General features: G+C 40.1%; 2 protein-coding genes across 5 annotated transcripts in view; one reads left to right on the plus strand and one right to left on the minus strand.

Moving 5' to 3' along the window:
* Positions 1 to 5348, plus strand: part of NAA35 (N-alpha-acetyltransferase 35, NatC auxiliary subunit) — a 30896-nt gene extending 25548 nt beyond the window's left edge. For both annotated transcript variants that reach the window (XM_082784370.1, XM_082784371.1), the window contains exons 20-23: positions 139 to 279; positions 1770 to 1892; positions 2989 to 3069; positions 3646 to 5348. In XM_082784370.1, coding sequence (XP_082640496.1) covers positions 139 to 279; positions 1770 to 1892; positions 2989 to 3069; positions 3646 to 3705 — 405 coding nt within the window. In that variant the 3' untranslated portion in view covers positions 3706 to 5348. The remainder of the gene's footprint in view (positions 1 to 138; positions 280 to 1769; positions 1893 to 2988; positions 3070 to 3645) is intronic.
* A 101-nt stretch (positions 5349 to 5449) lies between these two features.
* The window catches only part of GOLM1 (golgi membrane protein 1), a 31888-nt gene continuing 12027 nt past the window's right edge, over positions 5450 to 25310 (minus strand). For all 3 annotated transcript variants that reach the window (XM_082784372.1, XM_082784374.1, XM_082784373.1), the window contains exons 4-10: positions 20422 to 20476; positions 18510 to 18612; positions 16449 to 16587; positions 12426 to 12552; positions 10918 to 11178; positions 8557 to 8667; positions 5450 to 8240 (exon numbers count right to left, since the gene is read on the minus strand). In XM_082784372.1, the coding sequence (XP_082640498.1) occupies positions 8173 to 8240; positions 8557 to 8667; positions 10918 to 11178; positions 12426 to 12552; positions 16449 to 16587; positions 18510 to 18612; positions 20422 to 20476 (864 nt within the window). In that variant the 3' untranslated portion in view covers positions 5450 to 8172. The remainder of the gene's footprint in view (positions 8241 to 8556; positions 8668 to 10917; positions 11179 to 12425; positions 12553 to 16448; positions 16588 to 18509; positions 18613 to 20421; positions 20477 to 25310) is intronic.

Raw genomic sequence — 25310 nt, forward strand, 5'->3', positions numbered from 1 at the left:
TGATATAGTAAATTCTTTAAATTCTCTACTACTTTTATCTCCTTCCAGTTGTAGCTAAATCATAATTTTCACTTTGCTCACAGCAGAATACAACATAAAGTTAACACTTTTCACTGTACTCTGTCCTGTCCTTTTTAGACAATGATCGCATTTGACATGGATGGCAAAGTAAGAAAGCCTAAGTTTGAGCTGGATAGTGAACAAGTGCGATACGAGCACAGGTTTGCTCCATTCAACAGTGTTATCACACCACCCCCAGTGCACTACCTGCAGTTCAAAGTAAGTAATCTTAAAATGTGGCACCAGTCATTCTTTTATAAAAATAGTTTGTTTACCTGCTATAGACAATTTTGTCCCTGTAAAAATTGCTCTTAACATCTCAAAGTTCACATTAAGGCTTACCTGGGCCGGGAAGTGTCCCTGCCCATGGCCAGGGGTTTGAACTAGATGATCTTTAAGGTCCCTTCCAAGCCAAACCATTCCGTTTCTATTAGTCAAAATTGCAAGGATTTCTAGCTTTAGTTACATGCAAGGAAAAACATAGTTTTGAATTATTAGTAAACTCAGACTCTTAGATACTTAAAAATTGGTTGTCTTGGGCAGTTTGAGATGCTTGTGTTGGTTTGCATGAAAAAGTTTATTTAAAGTCCATTGACACACTTTTTGGTTGTGTTTTACCTAGTAGAATGTTGTTATTACTGCAGCAAGCAAATGGGAAAATAAAACAAAGATAAAATCAAATTTCAGTTTTAAATCACAGAAGTGCTGGTTGGAAACAGTCTGGAGGCTTGTTCTGTCCAGTCTCCTCCCTGAACTAGTATTATAGATCAAACCAGCTGTGTCTTTGTGTAACAAGCCTGAAAAAAATCCAGGGATTTATCCTGTTTGGATAACCTGATCCTACACATTTTCAGATCCTCTTAGTCTTTGGATAACCTGATTCAGGGCCTTTTGTCCTCATTCGCCTTTGTCCTCATGTCCTGTTTGAATCTCTCAAACTGCAATTTGTGGTCTTTCTCCCTGTGTTATATTGTGTGCCATTAACAGGGAGCTTAAGATCACCCTGTTGGCTTATATTCAACTTCATGTTCACTGTACTTAGTAACCAACTACATTCTACTGATTTGTGGGGTTATTCTGCCTCAGATACAGAAATTTGGACATTTCACATTGAACTTAGATTTCTGGTGGCCAGTCTTCAAGTTTCTAACGGTCTGCCTCGTACTGAAACTATACTATTTTGTACGCCAGCCACAATTCCTGATTTAGTGTCATGAACAGTTGTGAAAATGAAGACTATCATGGCTTCCTCCCTTGTTATAGAAGTTCTTATCTCTGAGTAAAAAAAGAGTTAAGGGATCAAAATTATGTAAAATGAAGTTCTGAACAGTGTGAGTCTATCACTTGCCATAAACATGCCTTGAGTAATTAATATTACATCCATTAGTTCTCTTTTTTCCTCCTGTACTTTCACTCACTGCTGCGTGGGACTGAAAAAGCAAGTGAATGTCAAGTTGTTCAGAATGGGGATAATTTCATCCAAAGTAGTAGTTCATTGCATTTTGTGGCACTTTAAAATAATCTTTAAATAATTTGTTGCTTCTTGATATTTGCCTTTTAAAATGAATGTTTTCAACTTTACTGCTTATTCTTAAAATATTTAGTTGACATAACTTTTTTGTTCAATACAGTAATTTGTTTTCAATTAAGGTAATAAAATTAATTGGCAACTGATCTTACTGTATCTTTGTTTTTCTTTAACATGATAGGAAATGTCTGATTTAAATAAGTACAGCCCCCCTCCTCAGTCAGCAGATCTCTACATGGCAGCTAGTAAACACTTCCAGCAAGCAAAAATGATTCTTGAGAATATTCCTAATCCAGACCATGAGGTAAGACTGAAATACTGGAAAAAGGAGTGGTTGCTAATAACTGAATGAGTGGGTTTGTTTTTTAGCAGTATTTGTTTGAGATCCAGGGTGCCTTACGTGTGCTCTGGTGATGAACAAAGAAAGCTGAATGTTTTGGTTACGGAGCAGACAGAGGAGGCTGGTGTCACAGTGGTTCACCTGAGTACATTCAATAATGAAATCTGGGTTGTGCTCTCTGTTCCAAAGCCTCTCCCTGCCAAGTATCTTAAATGTTAGGTAGCAATTTATCTATGCTTGTATGCTGCCTTCTGGCCACATTCAAAGAGCATATCTCTTTTACTGAGAAGGAGACATGCACATGTGCCTCACTTACCTGGAAACCAGTCATTTTCCCTGAGGGATTGGAAAAATTGGTTTCAGCATCATCAGGCTGGAAAGAGGGTTTGAATCTGGCATTTGTTTCCTGGAGCAGTTTTCTCATCAGTAATTGTAAACACTGGTAGGAGTTCCTCCCTGTTTGCTCATAGCATAAAAACTAAGTGTCTGTGACTGTCCTTGAAGCAAGGACATCGACTCTGTCACATCTGAGCAGGTTAAGAACAGTTATGGGATTAGGTTCTTCTGAGGATTTAGGGATCCCGGCCTGTTCTCTGGTTCCTGGTCGTGATTACAGAAGAGCTAGCTACTTGAGACTAACAGTAGTTCAAGCTAGTTCAAGTGTGCCCAGAGCACTTCCATTAAAAAGCAGCCTGTTTGGTGCTTAAGTTGATCTTCCTCATCAGGTTTGGATCAGTATATGGGATAAGATACTGAGAGTCTGTCTAAACCTTTATTTGGACAAGTGCTTTAGAACTTGCCATAGTTTTAACAATCCTTGAACTTAACCATGTCATCTCTATGGTCTGTTGAATAAAAAAGTGAACATTAAAATTAATTAATTTAATCCAATTGATATACTCCAGAGGATATCTAGAATGCCTTGATCTCATCTGAAATAAACTGGTGCTGTAAGAGGACTGTAAAATTGTTAGCATATGTATACATTTGAGTGTTATCTTTGAATTATTTTTGAGGTCATGTGCTTCCACTTGAAAACTTCTTGTTGTTTTCTGTTTAGGTCAGTCGAATCCTAAAAGTTGCTAAACCCAATATTGTGGTCATGAAGCTACTGGCAGGAGGTCACAAAAAGGACTCTAAGGTAAGAAAATGCTGGTTGAAATGAATGTGAGGTACTGTAATAAATGCAATGCTACCACAGATTTCTTACAGCTGATTTAGCACATTCAGGCCACAGTTAGAAATAGTTTGTTGTAGTTATTTAAATAAAGAAAACTATTTTTAAATGTCTTTGAAACAAAATTAGATAAGGCATGCATGGGATGACCTTTGCAAGTACAGGTAGTCTTCAAAAGCAGGGAGTAATTGGTAGCCATGTATCGTCAGCTTGTGTGAACACAGCAGGGGGAGGGCTAGCCTTCAGGAGAGGGCCTTCAGGCTTCCAGTTGAGGGGTGGGCACAGAAGAGGGAAGGACCACGCTGAAGTAAGGCACACCAGCGCTCTACAACGTGGTGCCCGTGACCACTGGAGACTGACTGGAATGGCTGGAATATCCAGAACTGGATTGGAGTATTTTCTGGATAGGAAAGAGCTGTGATTATTCTTTAAATTGCCTGCTATTTAAAAGTTTTCATCTATCTGCAAGGTGTACCTCATTTTGAATACAAAGTTCAGTAGTAGTGCTTCAGTGTAAAATTTTAAACCTTTTCCTTCTAGGTTCCTCCAGAATTTGACTTCTCCCCTCATAAGTACTTTCCAGTTGTGAAGCTTGTTTGAAAGATGGGATTATTGTTTGGATACCTGAAGCATAATCAGATTCCAGCTGTCAGGTGGAATATCTCGTGCTGTACCAACTGAGCAGGAGCTCTAGGATAAAAGTATTATTTCATGAAATATCTCTAGTCTGCCTTCTTTGTATGACCTGAATGACAACTGCTGTTTTAAAGTGGTTTGTATAACGTTCTTAGAAGTGAAGCTGATTTTAATCAACTGCATTGTTGAAGAATGTTGTACCTTACTTGATTTTATTACAGATTTAATCATAGTTCATTTTTATGAATGAATTCCAGCAGAATAATGGCGTTTTAAAGATTTAGTAACACTCATGACTGAATAAAAATATTGCAGTATAGTCTTATGTCTGTGAGGCACAGCTGAGCTACTGCAATTCTTTGAACAAAGCCACTTGGAGAAATGGTCTATTTCCATACTTTTGCCCAAACTGAATCAGATGTGCTCATTTTGCAAGTAGAAAGGCTGATTTCCTTTCTTGCCATGTCCAGCAAGCTAAAACAATCTTTATACCAATCAGAATCAGATAAAAGCTAGACTTCTTCATTTAGCTCCTGCATTCAGAGACTTTATTTTATTAAAGTCAGTTGTGGAGGAGGTATTCTGTCTCAAATGGAGGTGTCCTTAAAGACAGCAAGAAATGGAGTAAGTTATTTCTTATTTCTCTATGGCACTTGAGAATCTGCATAGCTAATACTAGAATAGGCACTAGCAACACTGGAACACGAGACGCCAGAAGTGTATTTTAACTAATCTGCAATTTAATTTCAATCCTGTTATAACTTTGCCAATGCAAAGGAAGGATTGCTAGTTTGTTCTGTTGCTTCATCAGCTCTTGCATGACCTTCATTGTGTTGCTTTGACTACAGAGCTGCTGCTGAATATTGCTGCCTTCTGTAAGGGTTAGTAGGGATAGGAATCCCAAACAGGGGAAGTCCCAGTCCTACCCTTCCCTTCCCAGAGGAGTTCTTCGTCCTATGCTTCCAGATCTGAAACAACGCCGACAGGCATGCTCCTGTGTTAAGCAGCCTTCTGCTATAAGGGAACAGGAGTGTTAAAAAGGTGACTTGCTTTTGATGAACCATACTGCTGCAAAACGGCACAGTGATGAGCTTTTAACTCCCTCTTAACTACGCAGGGGATTGTTTGTGTTTCTCTTAACATACCTCTGTATCATGGAGTAATACCGCTTTAAGGGCATCACATAAGCAACAGCACTGGTAAGCTCTAACAAGAAAACAGGAAGGAACCCCTGAAGTAGAACAACCCCTTGGCTGGCCAGCAGTTTGCAGCTTCCAGGAATGAGGAACTCTCAAGATGCAGTTTCTCATTTCTCTGGTAAGGAGGTTGCATACTGTTTTACATGTTTGTTTATGTTGATTCATATACTTGAGTGTTTCTATATCACTGCCAGAGGAATGAAAATCCTGGAAAATATAGTTGTAAAGATGGTAAACTGGTAGCAGTGCAGGACATGAGGAATTCATCTATCTTTTGCTGCTGCCTTGTAAGCAATCATAAAAATATTTCCTGTCTTCAAAATCTTTAACTCCATGATGGCAACTCAAGGGACAGCCTTTTATATTTTTCCGAAGGAAGCAGGAAGTATGAGAGTACACGTTCTACATCGTAGCACATTTCACAGAACTCTAAAAACTTGAATGATCACCTTTCCCATTTTCACTAATATTAGAACTGAATCAACAGTACAGAACAAGATAGCGCACAGTAGAGAAGATTATTTTTATTTTAAAATGATTATCTAAAATGTATCAGGCTTCACTTTTAAAAAACATCAAGGACAAGTGTTAATTTAACCCCAAGAAGACTAGTCAAGAAGCTTTCCCTCCCTCATGCAAGTGAAAGTTTTAGTGATCACACACTGTAAACCACAGTTCCAAGTGAATCTCGCTTGTTCAAATAAAAGTTAGTCCTTGGACTTCAAAGTTCGGTACAGTAGACACAAAGGTCCCTTGTCCATTAGAAATCTACCACCCTATTTATATTCCTGTAGCACTTCAAGTTATTGACAATAAGACTATATTCCATCATGGTTTTCAATATTACTTTTACACAGGCTTTCAGACCCCTACTGTCAGTTACAGCAACTGTGCTTTGCACCGAGGAAGTTGTATTTAGGGGGAGGACACCATTTAGCTGGCTAGCAAGGAGGCTTGTCAGATTTTAGGTACTGTACAGAAGTACAGTGAGAAATTTCCTTATACGAGGGAGGCCAAACACTGGAACAGGCACTGGTTGATGTCCCGCGCCTGTCAGTGTTCAAGAGGCATTTAGACAATTTCCTTATTGGTAGGCTATAACATTTTATTAGCCCCCAAGAGGTCAGGCAGTTGGACTTGATAGTTGTAGGTCTGTTCTAACTGAACTACTCTAATTCTAGAAGAATTATTTGGCAATATATTAATAACATGAAGGATTTTTTGTTTGTCATTTTGCCAGTTTCAAGTTAAAGCCATTCATTCAACTTGAATAGAGCATTTAATTGCACATTTCATACTGTTAAGCATATGCTCTTTAATAATCACTATTAAATTCCTGATTAACTTCATCTCAGCTACATAAGTTTACAGATCAAGTCCTAAAATAATGCCCATTTTACTCTGAACACATGTAAACATCTTGTCAAAACATAACATGTTTTGCAAAAAAATAACTTAAAGCAAAAAGAACCAGCATAGCAGAAACAACCCAAGTTCCCCAGCATTTGTCATTCAGAGATGCTCATTACCTCCTTTTCTCTATTACTTACTATAGTAGCCCAGCCCAGTAAAATCTGACTTAAATGGTGAAAAAGTAACAAAGAACTCAGTAATGGACAATTAGTGATTCTCTTAAAAGAATTCAAGTTACATTTGGCAAGTCTGCAAGTGATCTGTTTGTCGATTTGGGTGTAATAGGCACTGTCTGACTTGAGCTCTGCCTTCTGTTGACAACTCTTTTTCATTCACAAAAGAACCAACCCTCCACTTGCACATTTAGACATGTAAAATTACAGGAGCTGTAGCACAGTACACTTAAGAATGAGACACCATGGAGGCTGTAATAACACGAAGTACGTTGAGAGAAAGCCAGGAAAGCCACAACAAGTCTTTGTATTCTTAAAAGTTGCTGTTTGGGAAGTTGGTGGTGTCTGTCTTCTGGTCATACTGGTTGGTTCACATTCCCAGACTTCCAAACGTGGGTATCGGTCTTAAGGACAGACACAATCTTCCGAACTGCTGACTGCACACGATGCAGGTAAGACTGAAGTTGGAGGTTGTTCCAGTGGCAGCGATGGGTACTTTTAGGCTATCCTTAGGCTATCCGAAGTAAACTAGTTTTTAGTTTACATTCAAAAAGATGCAGAAAAGACAAAGACTACAGCACATAAACAACGTGATACATTGTGTATAACACAGAACTTCACAACAACTACAGCTTCATCTGTGAGAGAGAGTGAAATGTCTGGAAAATGCATAGTCTGGTTTGCTGCCTTCACAAGTCCAGCAGAGAAGATTATTCACTTTTTGAACAGCTGAATCTGCTGTTCTGTAAGGCAAGTGTTTGCCTTTCTACTCTTTAGAAGATAGTGGCTAGATAAAGGGTAGACGTGGCACAACATTTCAGAAGGCCTCTCAGCAGTCTGCCTGACTGAATTCTGTGGAAATTAGTGGTAATTGAACCAAACTGCACTTCCGATTTTGTGAACAGGTGTCCAGCAAGGCTTTCAAGAAACTTTCCTGCTAATCTCTTAAGATACTATTATCAGAATCTACTTTAAACTTAAAGCTAAGAACACAACCAAGACAGTGATTCATTTCTGGTACAGATCATGTAAGCTAGGCGTTTCATTTGTGAGACCAAGGAAACTATCATACTGCACAATATTTAGGAACTACAGTTGTGCTGAGTCTACCTACACTGCAATAAAATGGTGTCAGAGTTGGCATAAGGGGGCAGACTGCAGCATGCATGGGCTGTTTTTCATCTTTCACGTTTTGTCAAGGCAAGTTTGCTTACCCTCCCCTTTTAAGCCTAGGTTGGGGATTTCTCTACTGCATTAATCAAGGGAAAAAAATCTGTCCTTGCCCAAGGATTCTTTCCCATGTACCACCAATCCATGCACACTGTGATTGTAGCATGACTGTAGTCACTGTACAAGTGACCTGACTTCAAAGTTACTACAGTTATTGCTTGCTGGTCTCAATTTTATAATCAGTAGGAAGGAAAGAGTCATAGCAGAGGTCAAGATGCTTTAAAACAAGCCTTGAGAGATTTAACGATTTTTTTTCATCATTGAAACAGTAATAACACTTTGCAACAAAATATTCCTTCATTTGGGCCCTTATCGAAGTCTTGAGAAGATAATCAAACATTCTTAAATCACTTTGCTCTCATCCTTGCTGCATTTAAAGGAAGAGGTGACGAAGTTGCATCATCAACTTCCCTTGTTCACAACCTCTCTCGTTTCTCAGTTTGGTCATATAAGTGGTTCTTCATATTTTCATCAGAGTTTTGAACTAATTAGGAAAAAAGAAAAAGACACAGAAATCTCTTTAAGGCTCAGAAGTGATAGTTCTTCATCTAGAAAGTTCTGAAAGGACTGTTAGTACTGCACAGTACTGCACGGCAGAGTAAAGCTACAGATACTCCCACTCCCCAACACACATTAAGAAATAGTTTTGGTAATGCTACACAGAAAATAGGTCACGTTCAAAATTAGGGAAAGCTCAGAGAACAAAGAAAAAAAGTAGCTGTATCTGCTACAGGGTAACATTCAGAAAGTCATGGTAACATTTTCAGCTTGAATTAAAACATTCTTTTTTTCCTACTTACCATTTGCAATGCCTGCAAGTGCTGCTTGCTTATCCGTTTCTGATTCAGCCTCATTCTCATCTACATTGTAGTCAACGCCCTTGTCCTTCAATGCGTCCTGTGCCTGATTGTCTGGAAAAACATTACATTAAATGAGTTCTATGCTGCACAAGATACAGTTACTGCAAATACCTAGCACAGAATTTATTTTGCTGTTGAGTTAACTGCTGTTTAAAGAGTACGTTTTAATACTGAATGGAAAACCTTTGCTGTAAATCTTGTACAACGAGCAAGATAATTATCTTTTGGGATTTGGAATAAAATTTGGCAATGCATTCAGATGGACAAAGAAAAAGCATTAAGCAATTTCAGAACACAGTACATGACAGCCAAAGAAACAGTAAAAGCTGAAGATGACACTGAAAACGTGATGGAGTTGCTTTTAAATGTATTAGCACCACTGCTACAACATACGTCAGATCCCCCCCTTCTTGTTTTGGCTTGTCCACCAATCAGAAAGCTCTGAACACAGCATAAAAAGAGTACTTCACTATGTGCTAACTTGACACAAAAGCGGTTTTCTGTAAAAGATTGTCTTCGCTCTGTCCTGAATCATCCTGCTCCACACAACTTAGTGTAGTAAAATTTGCTCAAGATGAAGATTTCTTAATACAGATTGCTCAGAAGTAAATTATTTTGACTGCTAAAGTCCGACCTTTATTTTCCAGTTTGCCAGCCAGTAAAAAACATAATGGCATAGAGGTATAAGCATACCCCAGCTAAGATAAAGAGTCTCTAGTTCTCAAGGAGAAAGAAAAGCCAAACTATCTAAACAGCAGCTGATTTAGAAGGAGGCTTGAAAACTTTCAGCCTACAATTGTCCATGTTCAGACCAAAATATCTGCAGTAATAGGCCTAAAGGTCTCCAGAAAAGAAGCTTGAAAGAAGCTTTAGCTGACAGGATGCTGGGAGAACATAAAAGAAAGCCATTTCTGCTTGATGATCCTTTGGCTGCAAGGCACCTACACCATAAGGTATGGTATTTTTGCTAAGCGATCAAGCCTGAAGAATACTGTGCTGGTCTTGCTCTCACTGAAACCGTGACCTTTCGCAGGCCGCACCACAGAGTTTTTTCTTGCACTAATATTTGGATGATTTTTGCACCTGATTGCTACTTGAGTTAAAATGGAAACAGCTAACGTGTATAGTCACATCTCTTTGGAGAACTGCCTGCTCTGGCCAGCATCTTTTTGATGCAGTTGGAAAAATACGACTTCTGCAATGCAGATGAGATCATTTATCCCTGCCAAGTCCACTGTGGTAACATCACAACATAATGCATTGTATGAATGCATTCACTGGGTTGAAAAGCATAGACAGCATTTCCTGCAGTCCATCAGGCTGCTTGTTTACTGTCTGGGCTACCGATTCAGTACTGCATCACACGAGGAAGGGTGAAGGATTTCCACATTCAGAAGAGATCATAGCAAGGTCCTTCGGATAGATACTCCAGTTGGAAAGACAGACACACAAGACAGGCTGGGATAAGCTCAGGAGAAGCAAGGAACTGAGCCTGCATGAATGCCGTAAGCTTCAACTGCATCAGAAAATACTATTTTGTTCTGTGAAAAAGTGCTGATAACCATAAAAGTGCTGATAGTACTGGGAACACCATGCTGCATGCACGAATTGAAGTCTACCTAAGACTGAGTTCCTTGAGACAGGGGGATGTCTAGATCCTGGCCAGGTTTTGACAAGACATCAAATGTCTCAGCACCGTGGAGACAGACACTGGTTCACAGTCACATATGGTAGATGCCAAAAAATGTCACCTCTGCTGACAACTTCCAATCTTCAGTTTTGCAGACTCACGATAATAAATTTCAGATACCTTAAGTCTCAGGTGGACTTTCACTCGTGTTAGTGTATTTTCAAACACGGGTAACTAGCGTTTACACATCAACATTTTAAGATGACTTTGTGCAAAACATTAATAAGCAGCATCTCTACTCATCAATGCTCTGGATGGGCAACATGTCTCATCCTTTTCAAAAGCGTTATGTTTTCACACAGCCTCAATACCACGAAGTTTCTGGGACTAACATCCCCAGACGCTGTGTGCAGATGATGGAGAGATAGACAGAAAGGCTGTGACAGTGGTGCAGCAGAACCCAGCCTGGTAGCTCCTGCTGCACGAACAGAAGCCTCCATCTTCACTCTCTGGCTGTAGAAGAGTGCTGGGGGTTAACTAACCTTTTACCTCTCATGCTAACCTTTAAAACACCTTATACTAAGTCCAGCCAGCTGCCATCACTATTTCAGAAACCATGCTCCATTCTGCACTTTTATCCCTTTACTTGCAACACACAAAACGCTACCAACCAGCCTTTCCAGAGGGTGATGCACTCTGCTTATCGTCAAAATTTAGGAGCTGCTCCCTCTCCACCTCCTCAGTGTCATCCTGCTCTGCGGCTGGCATTAATGCATCCTGCCCAGCTACATGCTTCTCATCTTCAGCCGGGTGCAGGTCTTTCTCTGCAGCAGCCTTGACTGAATCCTGTGGGTGTTTCAGTTCACCAGAAAGTTTCTCCTCTTCTGCTTTAGGGTCCTGTTTTCTGATGGCAGCTAGGTCACTTATTCTTTCTGTAAACAGTAAAAATGATTGAGTAAAAAAATAGCATCTTTCAGTGGCAGCAAAAGTTAAAAACCTTTAATAAACGCTGCTTCGTTTTTTACATTCAATTCTTGTTTTTCTCTCAGTCGTATCAGATCCAAAGAGAAAGACAGAAGGCAACCCATGCTTTTCAGACTGGGGACAGCTAAAAGATGAGACTTGTAAAGTCTAGTGACATTGTCTACTGCAATCATATTCACATTGCTGCCTACTTAGAATGCTCACATGTGGGGTTAAAAAAAGTTTGGCAGGTGAAATAGAGCAGTTTAAATAAAAATTGCCATTTGCTACGCAACATCGGGTTTCTGTGTGTTGCGTTTCATTATTGGCAATAAAACAGACTAGGTGTGCAAAAGCATCTCAGGACAAAGTAGTTACATGGGCAGGTTTTCAGCTAAATGATGGCTGTTCTTACAGCCTTCACAGAGGAAACGGAGGTAGGCTGTTGCTTCCAGCAGACATTACCGCATCGCTTTTCCTGTGTATTTGTATTTTTAACTAAAAAACACCAGGACAAAATTTACCCACATAAATTATATGGAGATGTTGTCTTGAATTGCTCTAAAATTACTCCTAGGATTGTAATTTAAGATAGCATGAAAGAATAATTAAATAGGAAATTGGATTTCTCACACACAGTTCTCTGAGACTGATGCACAAGGGCACATCCATTCAAATTAATAGTTTTTGAGGGTTTAATGCAATAAGCAACCACTAGGTTATCTAATCTGATCTCCTGCATATCATTTCCATTACTTGCATTTTGCTCGTTGACAACACATGGAAAGCACAGGCATGCATTTGTTTAAAGCCTAACTTTCAGCCATTCCGTACAGAAGAGCAGCAGCCTAGATGTATCACTTACTAAAACTAGCAAATTTAAAACATGCTTAAAAGTCTTTGCATCCAAAAGCAAGGTATTTTCTCAACAGTACGTGAGCGATATGACAATGGTAGAATGATAACTCTTTTTATTTTCCTTTACATGCAACACATCAATTTCGATATAACTGAACTAGTAGGAATGATTGTAATAAAAATACTTGAACAGATACTAGTTATACCCTCCTACAGCTAAAGGAAAATTGATTATAATACAGCCTACCAGTGTCACTTTTCCATCTTAATCATGTATGCAAAAATATTTTTTAAGTGTGCCATTAAATTACAAGCTTTCTCACTCAAGTTCCTAAGATACCAGTGATTTCTATCTCACCTTGAGCCTGCAGAGGGTCTGTCTTCTTTACCGTAAGTTCTTCTTTTGGTACATCATTGTCTTTTGGCTGTTCTGAGTCAGTCTGCATGAACTCAGATTGCTTCAAGGCTGGCAGCTGACTATCTGCCTATAAAGTGAATACACACAGACAGATATTGGTCTTAACATCTGTTCCTGGACTTGGAAGCTACAATTAGATCAGAATCCATTCAATTTTCAGTAGAGATAAAAAAAATAAATCTAAACACTCAGAATTTTTTCTGCTGTTGATGGAGTTACAATCCTGATTATGCAGTGATGTTTCTATATATAAACAGCACATAACACATCACAAGAACTTACGACACCATTAATTTAATTAAAACCGAGATTACTGTTCTTGGCTGGAAACACTACCTGTTACGCAGTGAGGTCCACAGAACTGTAGTCCTGCACGTTTCTCCACTGCTGCCCTGCTACCTCACCAGGGCCAGCAGAGCAGTAAGAGCAGATGGCATTAGCTACTGCTAGGACAGGGACAGGCAAACCGAGTTCGTGAATAATCAGAGTTCAGTTAATCAAGGCTGTACAGAACTGGACTAAAACTATGTTGAATGCAGGCTTCAAAGAAGAAAAAGAAAACAAAACAAAACACACAAATCAACCAAGTAGACAACAGTATCTATTTAACTGGATGAAGCTCACTTAAGGAAGAGTTTTGAATTAAGGATTATTTAATGCTGGTACTGGACCGGTCTCAGAGTCTGACCCATATGATCTGCTTTAAGATTAATGGCTTAGATTAATTGTACATGGCTTTAAGATTAATTGTACACTGTCTTGAAGATCTTCTAACTCGAGAGTCAAAATTTTCTGTGCTGCTTTTACTCATATTAGCATTTAACCGGCCAAGAGCTATGTCAACTCAAATTCAGTTCACACAAACGTGCGCGTAAAATGTGTCCAGAGGCCATCTTGCAACATTCCAGCATTAAAAAAAAAAAAAAAAAAAAAAAAAGTCTGTAATGAAACTGTTTGTCTTGCATATTTATCTTTTTAAAGATCTGGAGAGAACAAGTGTACAGACATTCAGAGACAAACATTTTTACACCTGACTACGCAATTGAGTAAGAAACCCCATGATGTGGAAAGTCATACAGCAGACAAAGAGCTTCCTGTTAGGATTGTTGATAAACTGCAGCTACCTATTGTCCTAAGCATGCCAATAAAATACTAGGTTGCCAAGTCTTCGTATGGTCATTTGGAAAACATCTGCAGAAAGAAGCCTTTAAATAATCAAGATAGTGGAGTTGCAGAGGATTTGTAGGACACGATTACTTGGCTATTCTGAAAATGTTTAAGCTCAGTCGAGGCCAAGCAGAACTAAAGACCATGTTGGGTCAACACCATAAAGTCCAACATCAACAATAAATAATCTAACACTAACTCTTATGAAAGCTTGAGAAGCAACTCATACCACAGAAGATTGGGTAAATTTACTGCAATAGAACTCTGTCTTCCTTCTAGTCATTAAAACCCAAAAATGCTGTATTTAAACATGCTTCTTTTTTATACATAATTAAGCAGCTCCACCAGACACTGAACAAAAATCTGTTTTCCACTTTAGGCTGGGGCACAAATACTTCCATAAAAATATGGAGCCTGAACTTAACAGCTGCAATTCTGCTCTTAATTAGACACATAAGAGCCCTTAATTTACGTTACCTTAAATATCTAACTCTGTAATTTTTAATGATAGAGTTAAATAAAAGAAGTGTGTGTGCTGAAAAAATTTAAGTTGAAGAGGTTGGTCTTCTTGCTAAAAAAATAATAATTTAAACACATTAGAGAGAAATTAATACAGACGTTATATATCTTTCAACCGAAGAGTATACATCAGTCCTTAAAAGACAGAGCTGTTAGAATATCTGTGTATTTATTAACTAACCAATAGTGCAAATTCCATCTTCTTTCTCTATTTTAACCCTGATCTTTCCAGGACATAAGCACGTACACCTTCCAACTCTGCATGAAAAATAGGAAACCACAGTAGCTCAGCCACTGTGCTCTGTAAAAACAGGAATTATTCCAGCTAAAAACTTGGGTTAAAAACTTTCATGGCAATAAATAACTCATCCTCTGTACAAGCAAAAGTTGCAATCCCTGGGCAAACAAATTACTGTGAAAGTTGCAGCTTGACATAGAAGGCACTATCACAGACATTAGGGAACATCAGAAAACAGAATCTCTTCTGGCTGCAGCTGTATCAGTGGTTATCTCAGCTGGCACCAACCCATCTGTAGATTGAAAGGAGGACTAGTAAAGTGCTGCCTGCTTTGAGCAATGACTGCCTTTCAGCTACAGGACTTGCTGAAGAAGGCTGTAGGTGTGTTGTAGAGGGGCTTTAGCCGAGCTTCCCAGGTGCCAGGCTGGAACTGGTACACAAACCACATCTGGTACAAGCAATGTTAATGAAAATCTGCTGCAAGGCATCACTGGAAATTGCGTTGATCACCTCTTCAGTATGCTCTTCCCCTTATCAACTTTCCAAATGGTTTGTGTTTTCCATCTTCCAATCAAATAGGATGCATTTGCTGTACAAGGTTTCCCTGGTGTGTCCAAATGATGGGTTTGTTATTTACTCACTCACCTGGCACTGTTGATAAAAATTCCTGAGTTAGACAAACAGGAGCTTTCACTTTCTTCTAAAGGGGTAAATGGCTAGCATTTACTGTCTCTAACGCTTCATTCTTTTTGCAGCTCTTTCAAATAACACAGGTTCCCAGGATAAAAGGTCACAGCTTCAGCAGTTCTCCCTTTTCACATAAAGAGTTTGAGGAGAGCAGAACAGAGGCTGGAACGATTATCTGAACCCCGGGGGTCAATGGGAAGATGTTTCAGCCATTTTCTCCCAATCGTTTCTAGCAATTTGCAAAACTCAGGTTCAGCTCTCAATGCTTTACCCTTTCCACTTACTAAGTCACCAAATTGTTCCTCCAAGTGGCCTTTTTCCTAGGCAAGGAGTAAAAGGCAGATACTACACCTAAACTCTCTTGCCTTTGCAATGAGAGTTGGCCACTCATATATGGTAAAAAGGCCCAAATGCAGCCACATGTACAAATGTAACATCTGCCACAGGTGCCTGTACTCCTGATGAAAGGAGACATCCAAATAAATTGTTGTACATCCCAATAAATTAGCTGCCTTTTCAACCAGGAGTTTCACTACCTGTTTCCAGGGCTGTTTGTAGCAAGCTTAACTGCTCAAGTCCTATCCCTGATCTAACCCCACATCACTGAAGAAGCATCAGTAATTCACATGCCAAGACAACATGACCATCTGAGATTTCTTTTTCTTAGCATTTTTCCCACCCTCTGCATCCCAGGAGGAAAGACTGGGTGGGCACACAGCCACCTCCTTTGGCAAGCCTGCACTGATACTGCTCAAAGTACATACAGCAACGTTTTTTGTGCCTTTTTGATTCAGAATAACCAAAAGCAAACGGCTAAAACATTTGCTCTCCCCCTCATTCCCACTGCAAAAGCCTGAAATTTGTGTTCATGTGGAAAATCGTGGCACTTTATACCTATTGACGAACCCCAGAGTCGCTAGTGGAGACCTATGGACTACAGTGTCATATTCGAGGCTTGCTGGTACTCTGAAGTGATTCACCGTACTTTTATTCTCATCATGTATCCTCATCCAACTTCAACACACAAAGCTTTGTAAAGTCCTTTGACAAAGTCAAAAGGACCAAAGCTCAGCAGCACAGATATTCTTGAAAATACCACCCTCGTTAGCAGCTCTCGAGTCCTGCCCCACTCAGAGAGACAGTGATTTGGGGAACAGCAAGGTCTCCTGCAGCCTCTGCCTTGTTCTGCATCCAGAATCTCTCAATTTCACATAAATCAGAAACATTCAACAGGCGTGAATCAGAGCAGTACAAAACTTAATGAGCTAATGTTAGCTGAAGATAGCAGAAAGGAGGAGAACCACTTAAGAATTACTTAGAAAAAGATTTATAAGAAACTACGTCCACCATACCTGGCCACTTTTTTTGGAATCTTCTGGGAAGTCTTTATTTTCTCTGACTTGTGATACATCACTGCCTTTTTTTGTGATCTCATTTATCCTTTCTTCACATTGTTCTTTTAATTCTTTCATCTGGTTGATGCACTGTGACCTGGAGAAAACACGAACAAGTGAGTAGTCATGAACTTTCATCCACATCCATAAAATAACTCTTCTAAAATGTTGTTTGGTAACATTATTCATTCCATTCCTTTTTTTTTATTTTTTTATTTTTTTAAATCTTCTTGGTTCTATTACCTGGGCTTATATTTGAGAAGTCCATAAGAAAAAAAGAGGATGCTAACCTATCCCCTAGAGACAAACCCAAGGTGCAGGTGGTCCAAGTTCCACTTTAAGAAATTAAATTGCTTTTGCTATACCAGCTTAACAAGCTGTATGGATTTTCTTGTCTTTGACTAATCAGTCCATTTCACTTAAGTCAAAAACAGTTTTGATCCCTGAAAATTTTCTGTTATGATAACAGAAGCACGTATTTGGGTTTTAGATACAGGACGAAACAGCAAAGTACTAGGTCAAATCTGAAACAGATGCAAGCTACTGCTAGCAAACCAAACACACCCTTTCTCAATACTCCACCAAGGCGCAGTGCTGTAAGACAACAAAATGCTACAGAAAGGAGTTCTTTGGTAGCTATGATGAGTTCCAACATGGGTATTTCTTAAAGAGGACAGCGTTTAGTATTTTATATATAAAGCTAACAGTTACACAGTGCTACCAGTGCCTCCTCTGTCATGACACTAAGGGTCTGCTGCTTGCAGTCGCGTAGCCGGCCACTCTCATGGTCATCAAAAATGAACATCTAAATATTATTCAGCAAAGCTAGCGAAGAAAGTGTAGCTTCTTGACTGAGGTAACAACTGCTCTTGTGGATTACCACCTGCCTCAGGACTGACAGAAGGCAGGCAAGTTAGCAGCTTAGTTCCTTTTCATCTAATGGTGGGCTGAATTACCATTCCTGTCTCTGCCCCTTCCCTGACCCGCAATAACCCAGCTAAGTAGTACAGTTTCATCACTGTAACTTGTTTATCCCTTCACCTTGAGCCTGTTGTGATCCTTGAGATGTTTCCTCCGGATCTGATCTTCTTCCGCTAAACAAGATGTACTTGAAAATATTTCACAAGAGAGGGGCAATAAGCGTGAGTTTTCAGACATCAGGCTTACCACATTTACTTTGTATCACTTTCCTGCACATGCTTATCAATCCAGTAGTTCAAGGATTTACCACTCACATGGAACACGACTGTACAGCACATACACGTACAGACCCATTTATTCTTGATGACCACAGCCTTCCAAGGAGGACACTAGAAGAGAGATACTCTTCTCCAGCTAGCAAAAACCATCAACAAAGGTCCAGCAGTCCCATCTATGTCATAGCTGTGGCATGCAATAAACTTCAAGGGGAAAAATATTTTGATTGACTTGTAAATTCAATGCAGATTAATAAAAGGCTAGTACAAACTTAAATCTCCAACTTCCTTTTACTTTTGTTAGAAAAAGAAACACTACATAACCAACTGACACTCAGTAAACATCCCAAATGTGGTAATACAAATCCTTAACTCTTAATTCAGGGAAGTGAAGAACAAACAAAAAAAGTAATTAAAAAAAGGTATTTCAAGTTTTCAAGCTTGGCCTGCAAAATTCAGGTTCTTTGATTAGCACATTGAGCTTTTAGTCAGAATTCCTAAAAAATCTGGCTAAAATGTGGCTGTTGGACTGTCTAGCCATTTTGTGTTCCCATTTTCCCCAGTTCTTACATCAGAATATTGCTACTTTTCTCTTCCTGCACTGGAAGGAACATGAAGTGTGTGAGTAATCCGTGCATACTGAGATGCTGGGCATTGCAAGGACTATGTTTTTCTCCAAGATCGACCATGAGCAATTTTAGATGTGTCAGGTGCTTAAAACTGCACATTTACTGACAGTGATACAGCTATCACAAGAATACTCAGGGTTGTAACTGAATCACTTACAACTCCAGAAGCCATTATTTAGAAAGAGCATACTTACAGGTCATAGGAGAACTTTCTCTGAAGGTTAGTCTGGTTCTTCTGAAACTGGTAAACATTTATCTGTAGTTTTCCATATTCTGTCTGTAACTCTTTCAAGTGGTCTGATCATAACAGGATTAAAGTATGTATTAAAATACACACGTACATATATACCTGGGTATATTACAACATAAATATCACACAACAGGTCTGTCGGTAAGTACACTAGCTCGATCCTCCTCTTATGTTCATTACATTTTGCATACAGATGCATTGACAATTGCTAAACTGATTCATCAAGGACGCACTGGGCTGGGTATGATTAAACAGCCTTTCAGCTGAACATACATGTCACAAAGCTTTTGTTAACATTTTGATCTCCTTTACTTCATTAGGAATACTCTATAGCTTGTTTGCAAACCCTTGTTCTGCTAGATTTCAGCCCAGAAAGCATTCAGGTCTATGAAAGACTAATCGGACCATAGTATGAAATAGCTTTCATGTTAATTAGCTATCAGAAGACCAAGTTTCCAATTCTTCCCTGAATAACATACATTTTACTATTAGATTCCTCTGGTTTTGAGGAATACAAGATTCATCTTTTTTTTTTTAATGTTAGAAGAATCACCATCATGCTCTAGCATTATAAATACATTCTGATAGAAAGCTTTGTGAGAGGACATCAGGAGAACTGGCAATACATTTATTCGCCTGTTTATAGAACCTATGATGAGCTCTCCAGACATCTGAGGCATAAATTGCTAACAATGTTTTGGAGCACAAACATGAACTGAAAGGAATTAGACTACATTTTCATGTTTATTGTAAGAATTTCATAATTCTCTTGGTGCTAAAACCTATGACCCGAACACCTCAGAGAGCAATGCAAACATGCTATAAAAAGTGGAATGAAAGGTATATTAACAATATACACAGGAGCTAGTTTTATTTCTTATCATTTTTATATCATTAGCCGTTCGGGGTCAGGAGTCCTACATTAAGTACTACATCGACAAGTAAAGGGTGGAACGGATTGAGAGCAGCCCTGAGGTCAGGGACCTGGGGGTGTTGGCTGATGAGAAGCTCAACGTGAGCTAGCAAGGTGCACTTGCACACCAGAAACCCAACCACATCCTGGGCTGCACCAAAAGCAGCGTGGCCAGCAGGGTGAGGGAGGTGATTGTCCCCCTCTGCTCTGCTCTCGTGAGACCCCACCTGGAGCACTGCCTTCAGCTCTGGGGCCCCCAGCACAAGAAGGACATGGACCTGTTAGAGCAGGCCCAGAGGAGGGCCACAAGGATGACTGGAGGGCTGGAGCACCTCTCCTATGAAGACAGACTGAGGGAGTTGGGGTTGTTCAGCCTGGAGAAGAGAAGGCTCTGGGGAGACTTTATAGCTGCCTGCCAGTGCCTAAAGGGGGCCTACAGGAAAGCTGGGGAGGGACTCCTTGTCAAGGGGTGGAGTGATAGGACAAGGAGTAATGGCTTTATACTTAAAGAAGGTTGATTTACATTAGATATTCAAAATAAATTCTTTACTGAGAGGGTGGTGAAGCACTGGCACAGGTTTCCCAGCAAAGCCGTGGATGCCCCATCCCTGGAAGCGTTTAAGGCCAGGTTGGATGGGGCTTTGAGCAGCCTGGTCTGGTGGGAGGTGAGCCTGCACACTCTTGAAACTGGTTGGAATTAGATGATCTTTAAGATCCCTCCCAATCCATACCACCCTATGCTTCTGTGAAATCCCTCTGGTGTTGAGGCACATGCAGACTGACAGATTGCTGAACTGGAAGTGTGCGGATGCAGGATCAAAGTCACAGCAGCTCCTGCACCCTCCCCACAGCTTGAAGGAAGCAGCATTCCTAGAAGACTTAAAGTCTTAAGACAAGCCTTAAAGACCAATATGAGGGTGATACAGGGGGTATTATATCATACCTTTTAGACTCTGGATTAATCGTTCATTTGTTGTGATGTTGTTTATCAGCACTGCCTGGAAGGCACAAAACAGAAAACGATGTTTTAATTGCAAAGGGCCTGTGTTACCATTAAGGTTATAAACAACAACCACCAAAGCACTTAAAGCAGGATTTTTGATTTGCGAGTGCTGAATTACAGCCTAACACAGAAGCTTTATTAGCTGTTCTAGAGATTTATTATTACAAACAACAAGCACTTATTTTAACCCAGATTTCCCAGTATACATACAGAAAAAAACAGCTATCACTGCACAGATATCACAAACAAAAGTAGGAGGAATTTACAGAGCCCACTGCTAAAACTGCTTGCTGCTTCACGCTGGTTTAATGTTATTCCATGACAGAGAATACCTTGTAGTGTAACTTGCTGTTAACTCCTGCTACAGAAACTCCTTTAACAGAAAGCATAAGTGAACTCTGCCAAAGCAACTTGAAGCCTGTGCCTTGTATCACATTTCTAATTATCCACTCCTGCTCTGATAAGAAAGCACTGCATAATGTTCCTCCGTTCCCTCGCTTTGCGCTCACTCTCTCACTCTGAAGAAGCAGTCAACATATCAACACGATGCGCCCCTTTCTCCCCTCACTCGCCCTCTCCCAACACAAATACAAATGCCCCAAAACACCTGAATATTCACTGAACTAGCATGAAAACAATTCCTCTGAGCCAAATATCAACATAACTCATATTTAACATTCAGAAAGCCTGGTCCAGGAGTCTTAAAGATGAGATCCACTGATCCTTCACCAATGATCCAGTCTCAGGAGCAGATCTCTTACGTTTCATTGCAATTTTCTACTTCTTCAGTTTTCCCAGGAAAACCCTATATTCTGCAGGGGTCTGAGGTCAGGGTACATCAAGCCCCATGTTTCCCAAAGCTGCTGCTCAGTTACTGATGCATGCCCACACCCACAGCACTTCAAGGGAAAAGAAGTGCCTACATTCAGCCTGCCTGCCCGTGCCATGCCAGTCAATGCTGCCAGTCAGTGCCCATTTTCTTGAAGACTGCAGCAACAAGTACTAACTGATGGAGGACAGGGTCCAATCAATCCAAATGAGGTAACATAGCAGAGGTGTGGATTTGTCTTTTGTCCACCCTTTAAGAAGTCCCAGTTCAAAGCAGTAGCCATTCATGTCCTGATGAAGAGGCAGACATTTTCAAGGACATTTTAGGACAGCAATAACTGTGATTAGCTGATGTGCAGAAAAACGAAAAAGTCTCCTTGAAACATTAAGAAATAAACGCGTATCTTACTCGTTTGGACTGCATAAATCCAAACCAAGTAATACTTCCTTTTGGCAATGCCACGCCTTCCTTCCTGAATTTGAGGGTAAGAGTACAGGAAGAAATCATGGAAATCTATTCACCTGTTTAACTTGAGCAGAAATGCTGTTTAATAATTTACAGGGCAGCATTTCAACTGCCAGTTTTCTGTCTGACTGTATCAATAGCTTCGGGCTTTATATTCTTCCTCCTGCCACGCAAACATTAGCTAATCTTTGCTTCATAGCTGTGAATTAGGCAGATACCATTTCATTTTTCAAACTGCAGGGGAACAGTCAGCAAACACCAGCCTGAACTCAGAGCCAGGAAAAAAAAATACATTTTAAATCTCATTGAGCCCACAGAACAATACCTACAATCCCTAGCCGTGATTATTCAGCTCCAGGATACTTGGTATTTTGCCATATCAAAGTCCGATCTCTGACTGTGGCAGTAGCCCTGTTAGACAGAACCAGCCTGTTGTACTTGCATGCACGCCTTGCACAGAGGACCTTACGACTACCAGACAGGGAAGGTCAGTCTCCAGTTTGGGGGTCCCCAGGGTGGACAGCAGGCCCTCAGAAACCAGACGGAAAGCCACGCTGCCAGCAGCAAATCATGGAAAAATCTTGCCACAGCCGGACAGCAAATGTCTTAGTGACAACTGAGAGAGAGATTATTCACCAGTGAACATGTCTACGTAAGCCATATTCTACTAAAGAAGCACAAACATTAAAGGTATTGTTACTTAAAAAAAATAATAGAAACAGACAGAAATGCATGCATGGAAGCACTGAAATAAACTATTCAAAGCGTACTTTTTGAGCACATGGCTCTGAACTACACACGAGCATTTCATCAGATTATTGCCTTACACAGCAGTTGCAATAAACATACTCCTGGGAGGCCTACTACACGAGCCCCTTCAGCACTGGCTGTTTATCATATAGCTTTTTATCAGAAACACGCTAGCCCCAGCACCCTGAACCGATGCATGTTTTCCAACAACAACCAAACTTAGCATATCCAGGCACATAATGAGATTCCTGATGGAAAAAGGAATAAAACAGTGAAGTAGATGAGAAGAGTAAATATTTGTTTCAGAACTAAAACCAGTGAAAATGGGGCTTTGCACTCACAAGGACAAAAAGGTCAGACACAGCATCAGTGATCTTAAGCTGCACATACTCATATTTTCACTTTCGGGGTGCCTACAGTTCAGCCAGTCCCAGCCTATCCATTTTTTCTTCACAATATTGAAACACAATTTAAAATGAGATGCTCTCTAGGTATGTGCTGTACCAGTTACGCGTAAGCAGACTGATTTCTCTCGCTAATTCAGAAACACCACACAGCAGCAAGTAAAGCGGGGGGCAAAGCAGTGCCTGCTTATCATGAAAACTTCCCAGAACTAGAAGATGTGACCCAGTTTCTTTCAAAAACAGAGGCAAAACTCTTCCTCTTCACATCAGGTTTTTCTTCCCTAACTCTTCCCTAACCCTGCCCACCGTCACTCTGTTTCAGCAGTCACTCTCAGCACACCAACAGGTGCTTTGCCTCAGAATGCTGCACCAGGAACTGAGATTTTCCCAGAGGGGAGGATGAGAGCATCTGTGGCCAGTGTTAAACGAGCCATAGTGACAGATTTTTCACAACGCTTGTTGCTCTTCCTCAGTGAAACAGGATATGGGATGGGGAAGCATCACAGAAATCCAAAGGAAAAGAAAATTGCAAAAGTACTTTCTAAGAGTTAAAACTAAAAACAGGTTACACGTGCTGTTCTGTTGCCATACTCCTCAAAAAGACTGCTGTGGGTGCGTACATCCCAGAAACTACAAGTCCTGAGAAGCAACCATACTGGATATTGTTCTGCATTAGAAAATTGTTTATGAACTACAAACAGCCCTTTCACACTCCCGATTCCTTATTTGTTGTTACTGAGAGTCCATGTAAGCTCTCCTGATCTCTTCAGTCTATTTTTGTATGGATTTCCAGAATGGATTGGCTAAATCTACATTAATCCTCAAAAGTTCAAACAGATTTTTTTTAAAAGCAGACTGGTTACAGAAATGTTTTAGACGTACTCAGATGTAGGAGAAAAATTCTGGCAGCTATTACCCAGGATTACATTGCCTCATGGGATGGTGAGCCCATGGGGTATTCCAGGCTCCAACAACCTCCCACCTTCCCTGCCTTTGCTCTTGAAGTAGCACGGGGGCAATGTAACTAGAAAAGCAGGCAGAGGTAACTCTCAGAGGCTGTCACAGTGCCTCCAACAATGACTTTAACTTGCAGAGTATCTTACTGGTGCACAAGTTTGGAACAAAACTAACTCAGTGGCTTAATTATCCTTGTCATATTATCAGTGTATCACTACATCCTTATCCATATAATCAGCAGAGTAATACGATGCAGTGACCAGAGACGAACTGCAATTAATCTGGGTCTCAAATCTTATCTGAGAGTTGCTTTTGTGAGGAGTCCAGATTGTGAAGGCTTGCCTCTGTACAGATTTTTTTCTATATCCAGATGCCCTATGAATTCTCCCTGAAAAAGAGTAGGTGTTTTTTTTTTTTTGAGATAGGCCATTCACTTGTACACATCTGCACTTTCACTCTTCTTACTTAAGAACAACAACGAAAATTAAAACAAAATCCTGTTTATCATTCAAACATCCGTCTAGTTATGTTTAGACAGTTTGTATTACTTGGAAATAGAGCTGAGTGACTCAGGGTTTGGACTTGCATTCATCCCTCCTGGAAAAGGTAAATACCTGCTGTTAATCCCCAGGGAGGCGAATAAAGCTCAGTTCAAGGACTGAGGTTTGTTTAACCAGAAAGGGTGTATTTATTACTTGTTCCTCAGGAATCCATGGAGCCAAAAACAAGGGTATGCGTTTGTGTGTGTATGCAAATATTTATGTATGCACAGGTGCATATACAACACACATTTATATATACCTATATATAGATAAACACACAAAAAAGCTCAGAAATAGTCTTTTCACATATTCTACATCCTGTTGTTAAATAACCACTGATGTGAAGAGCTTCTTCAGATTAAGGTCCTTAGCAAGGAGAAGGAAGCTTTTCTTCTCTTCCACCACCATTGCCACACTGGGGGTGCTTCTAATTTATGGTGGATGAATTCATGCCAACTTGGTTGATGACATCTTCTGACAAGTTTTCCAGTAAAACACTTCTCCCTCCTCTTATGTTGCAGAGTTGGAAAACAAGCAATATCTGCGTGGGATGTTTGCTCATGTGTCACAACAAGAGCAAATTCTAAGCTTGCCATGAAGTGGTGCGCGGACACATACATGCTCGTTCTAGCACTTCACCTCCTGAGACTTGCTGTTTTCCAGAAGAAGAGAGGAAATAATTCCATTGCACCACCTTTATCTAATGTTTTCTACAGTGACAGCTCCTGGGTTCTCAACTGCAAACTTTACAGATTATTCCAAGCAGGTTGATAGAAATATGGGTGAGAATTAGAGGCCAAGCCAACAAAGGAAACCTCACGATAGGTGTTCACTGCCTCCTGATCAAGAGAAAAACACTGATGAATTGCTCTTTCCTCAACT

The sequence above is a fragment of the Aythya marila genome (assembly GCF_965140915.1).
Source record: "Aythya marila genome assembly, chromosome: Z".
NCBI lineage: Eukaryota > Metazoa > Chordata > Aves > Anseriformes > Anatidae > Aythya > Aythya marila.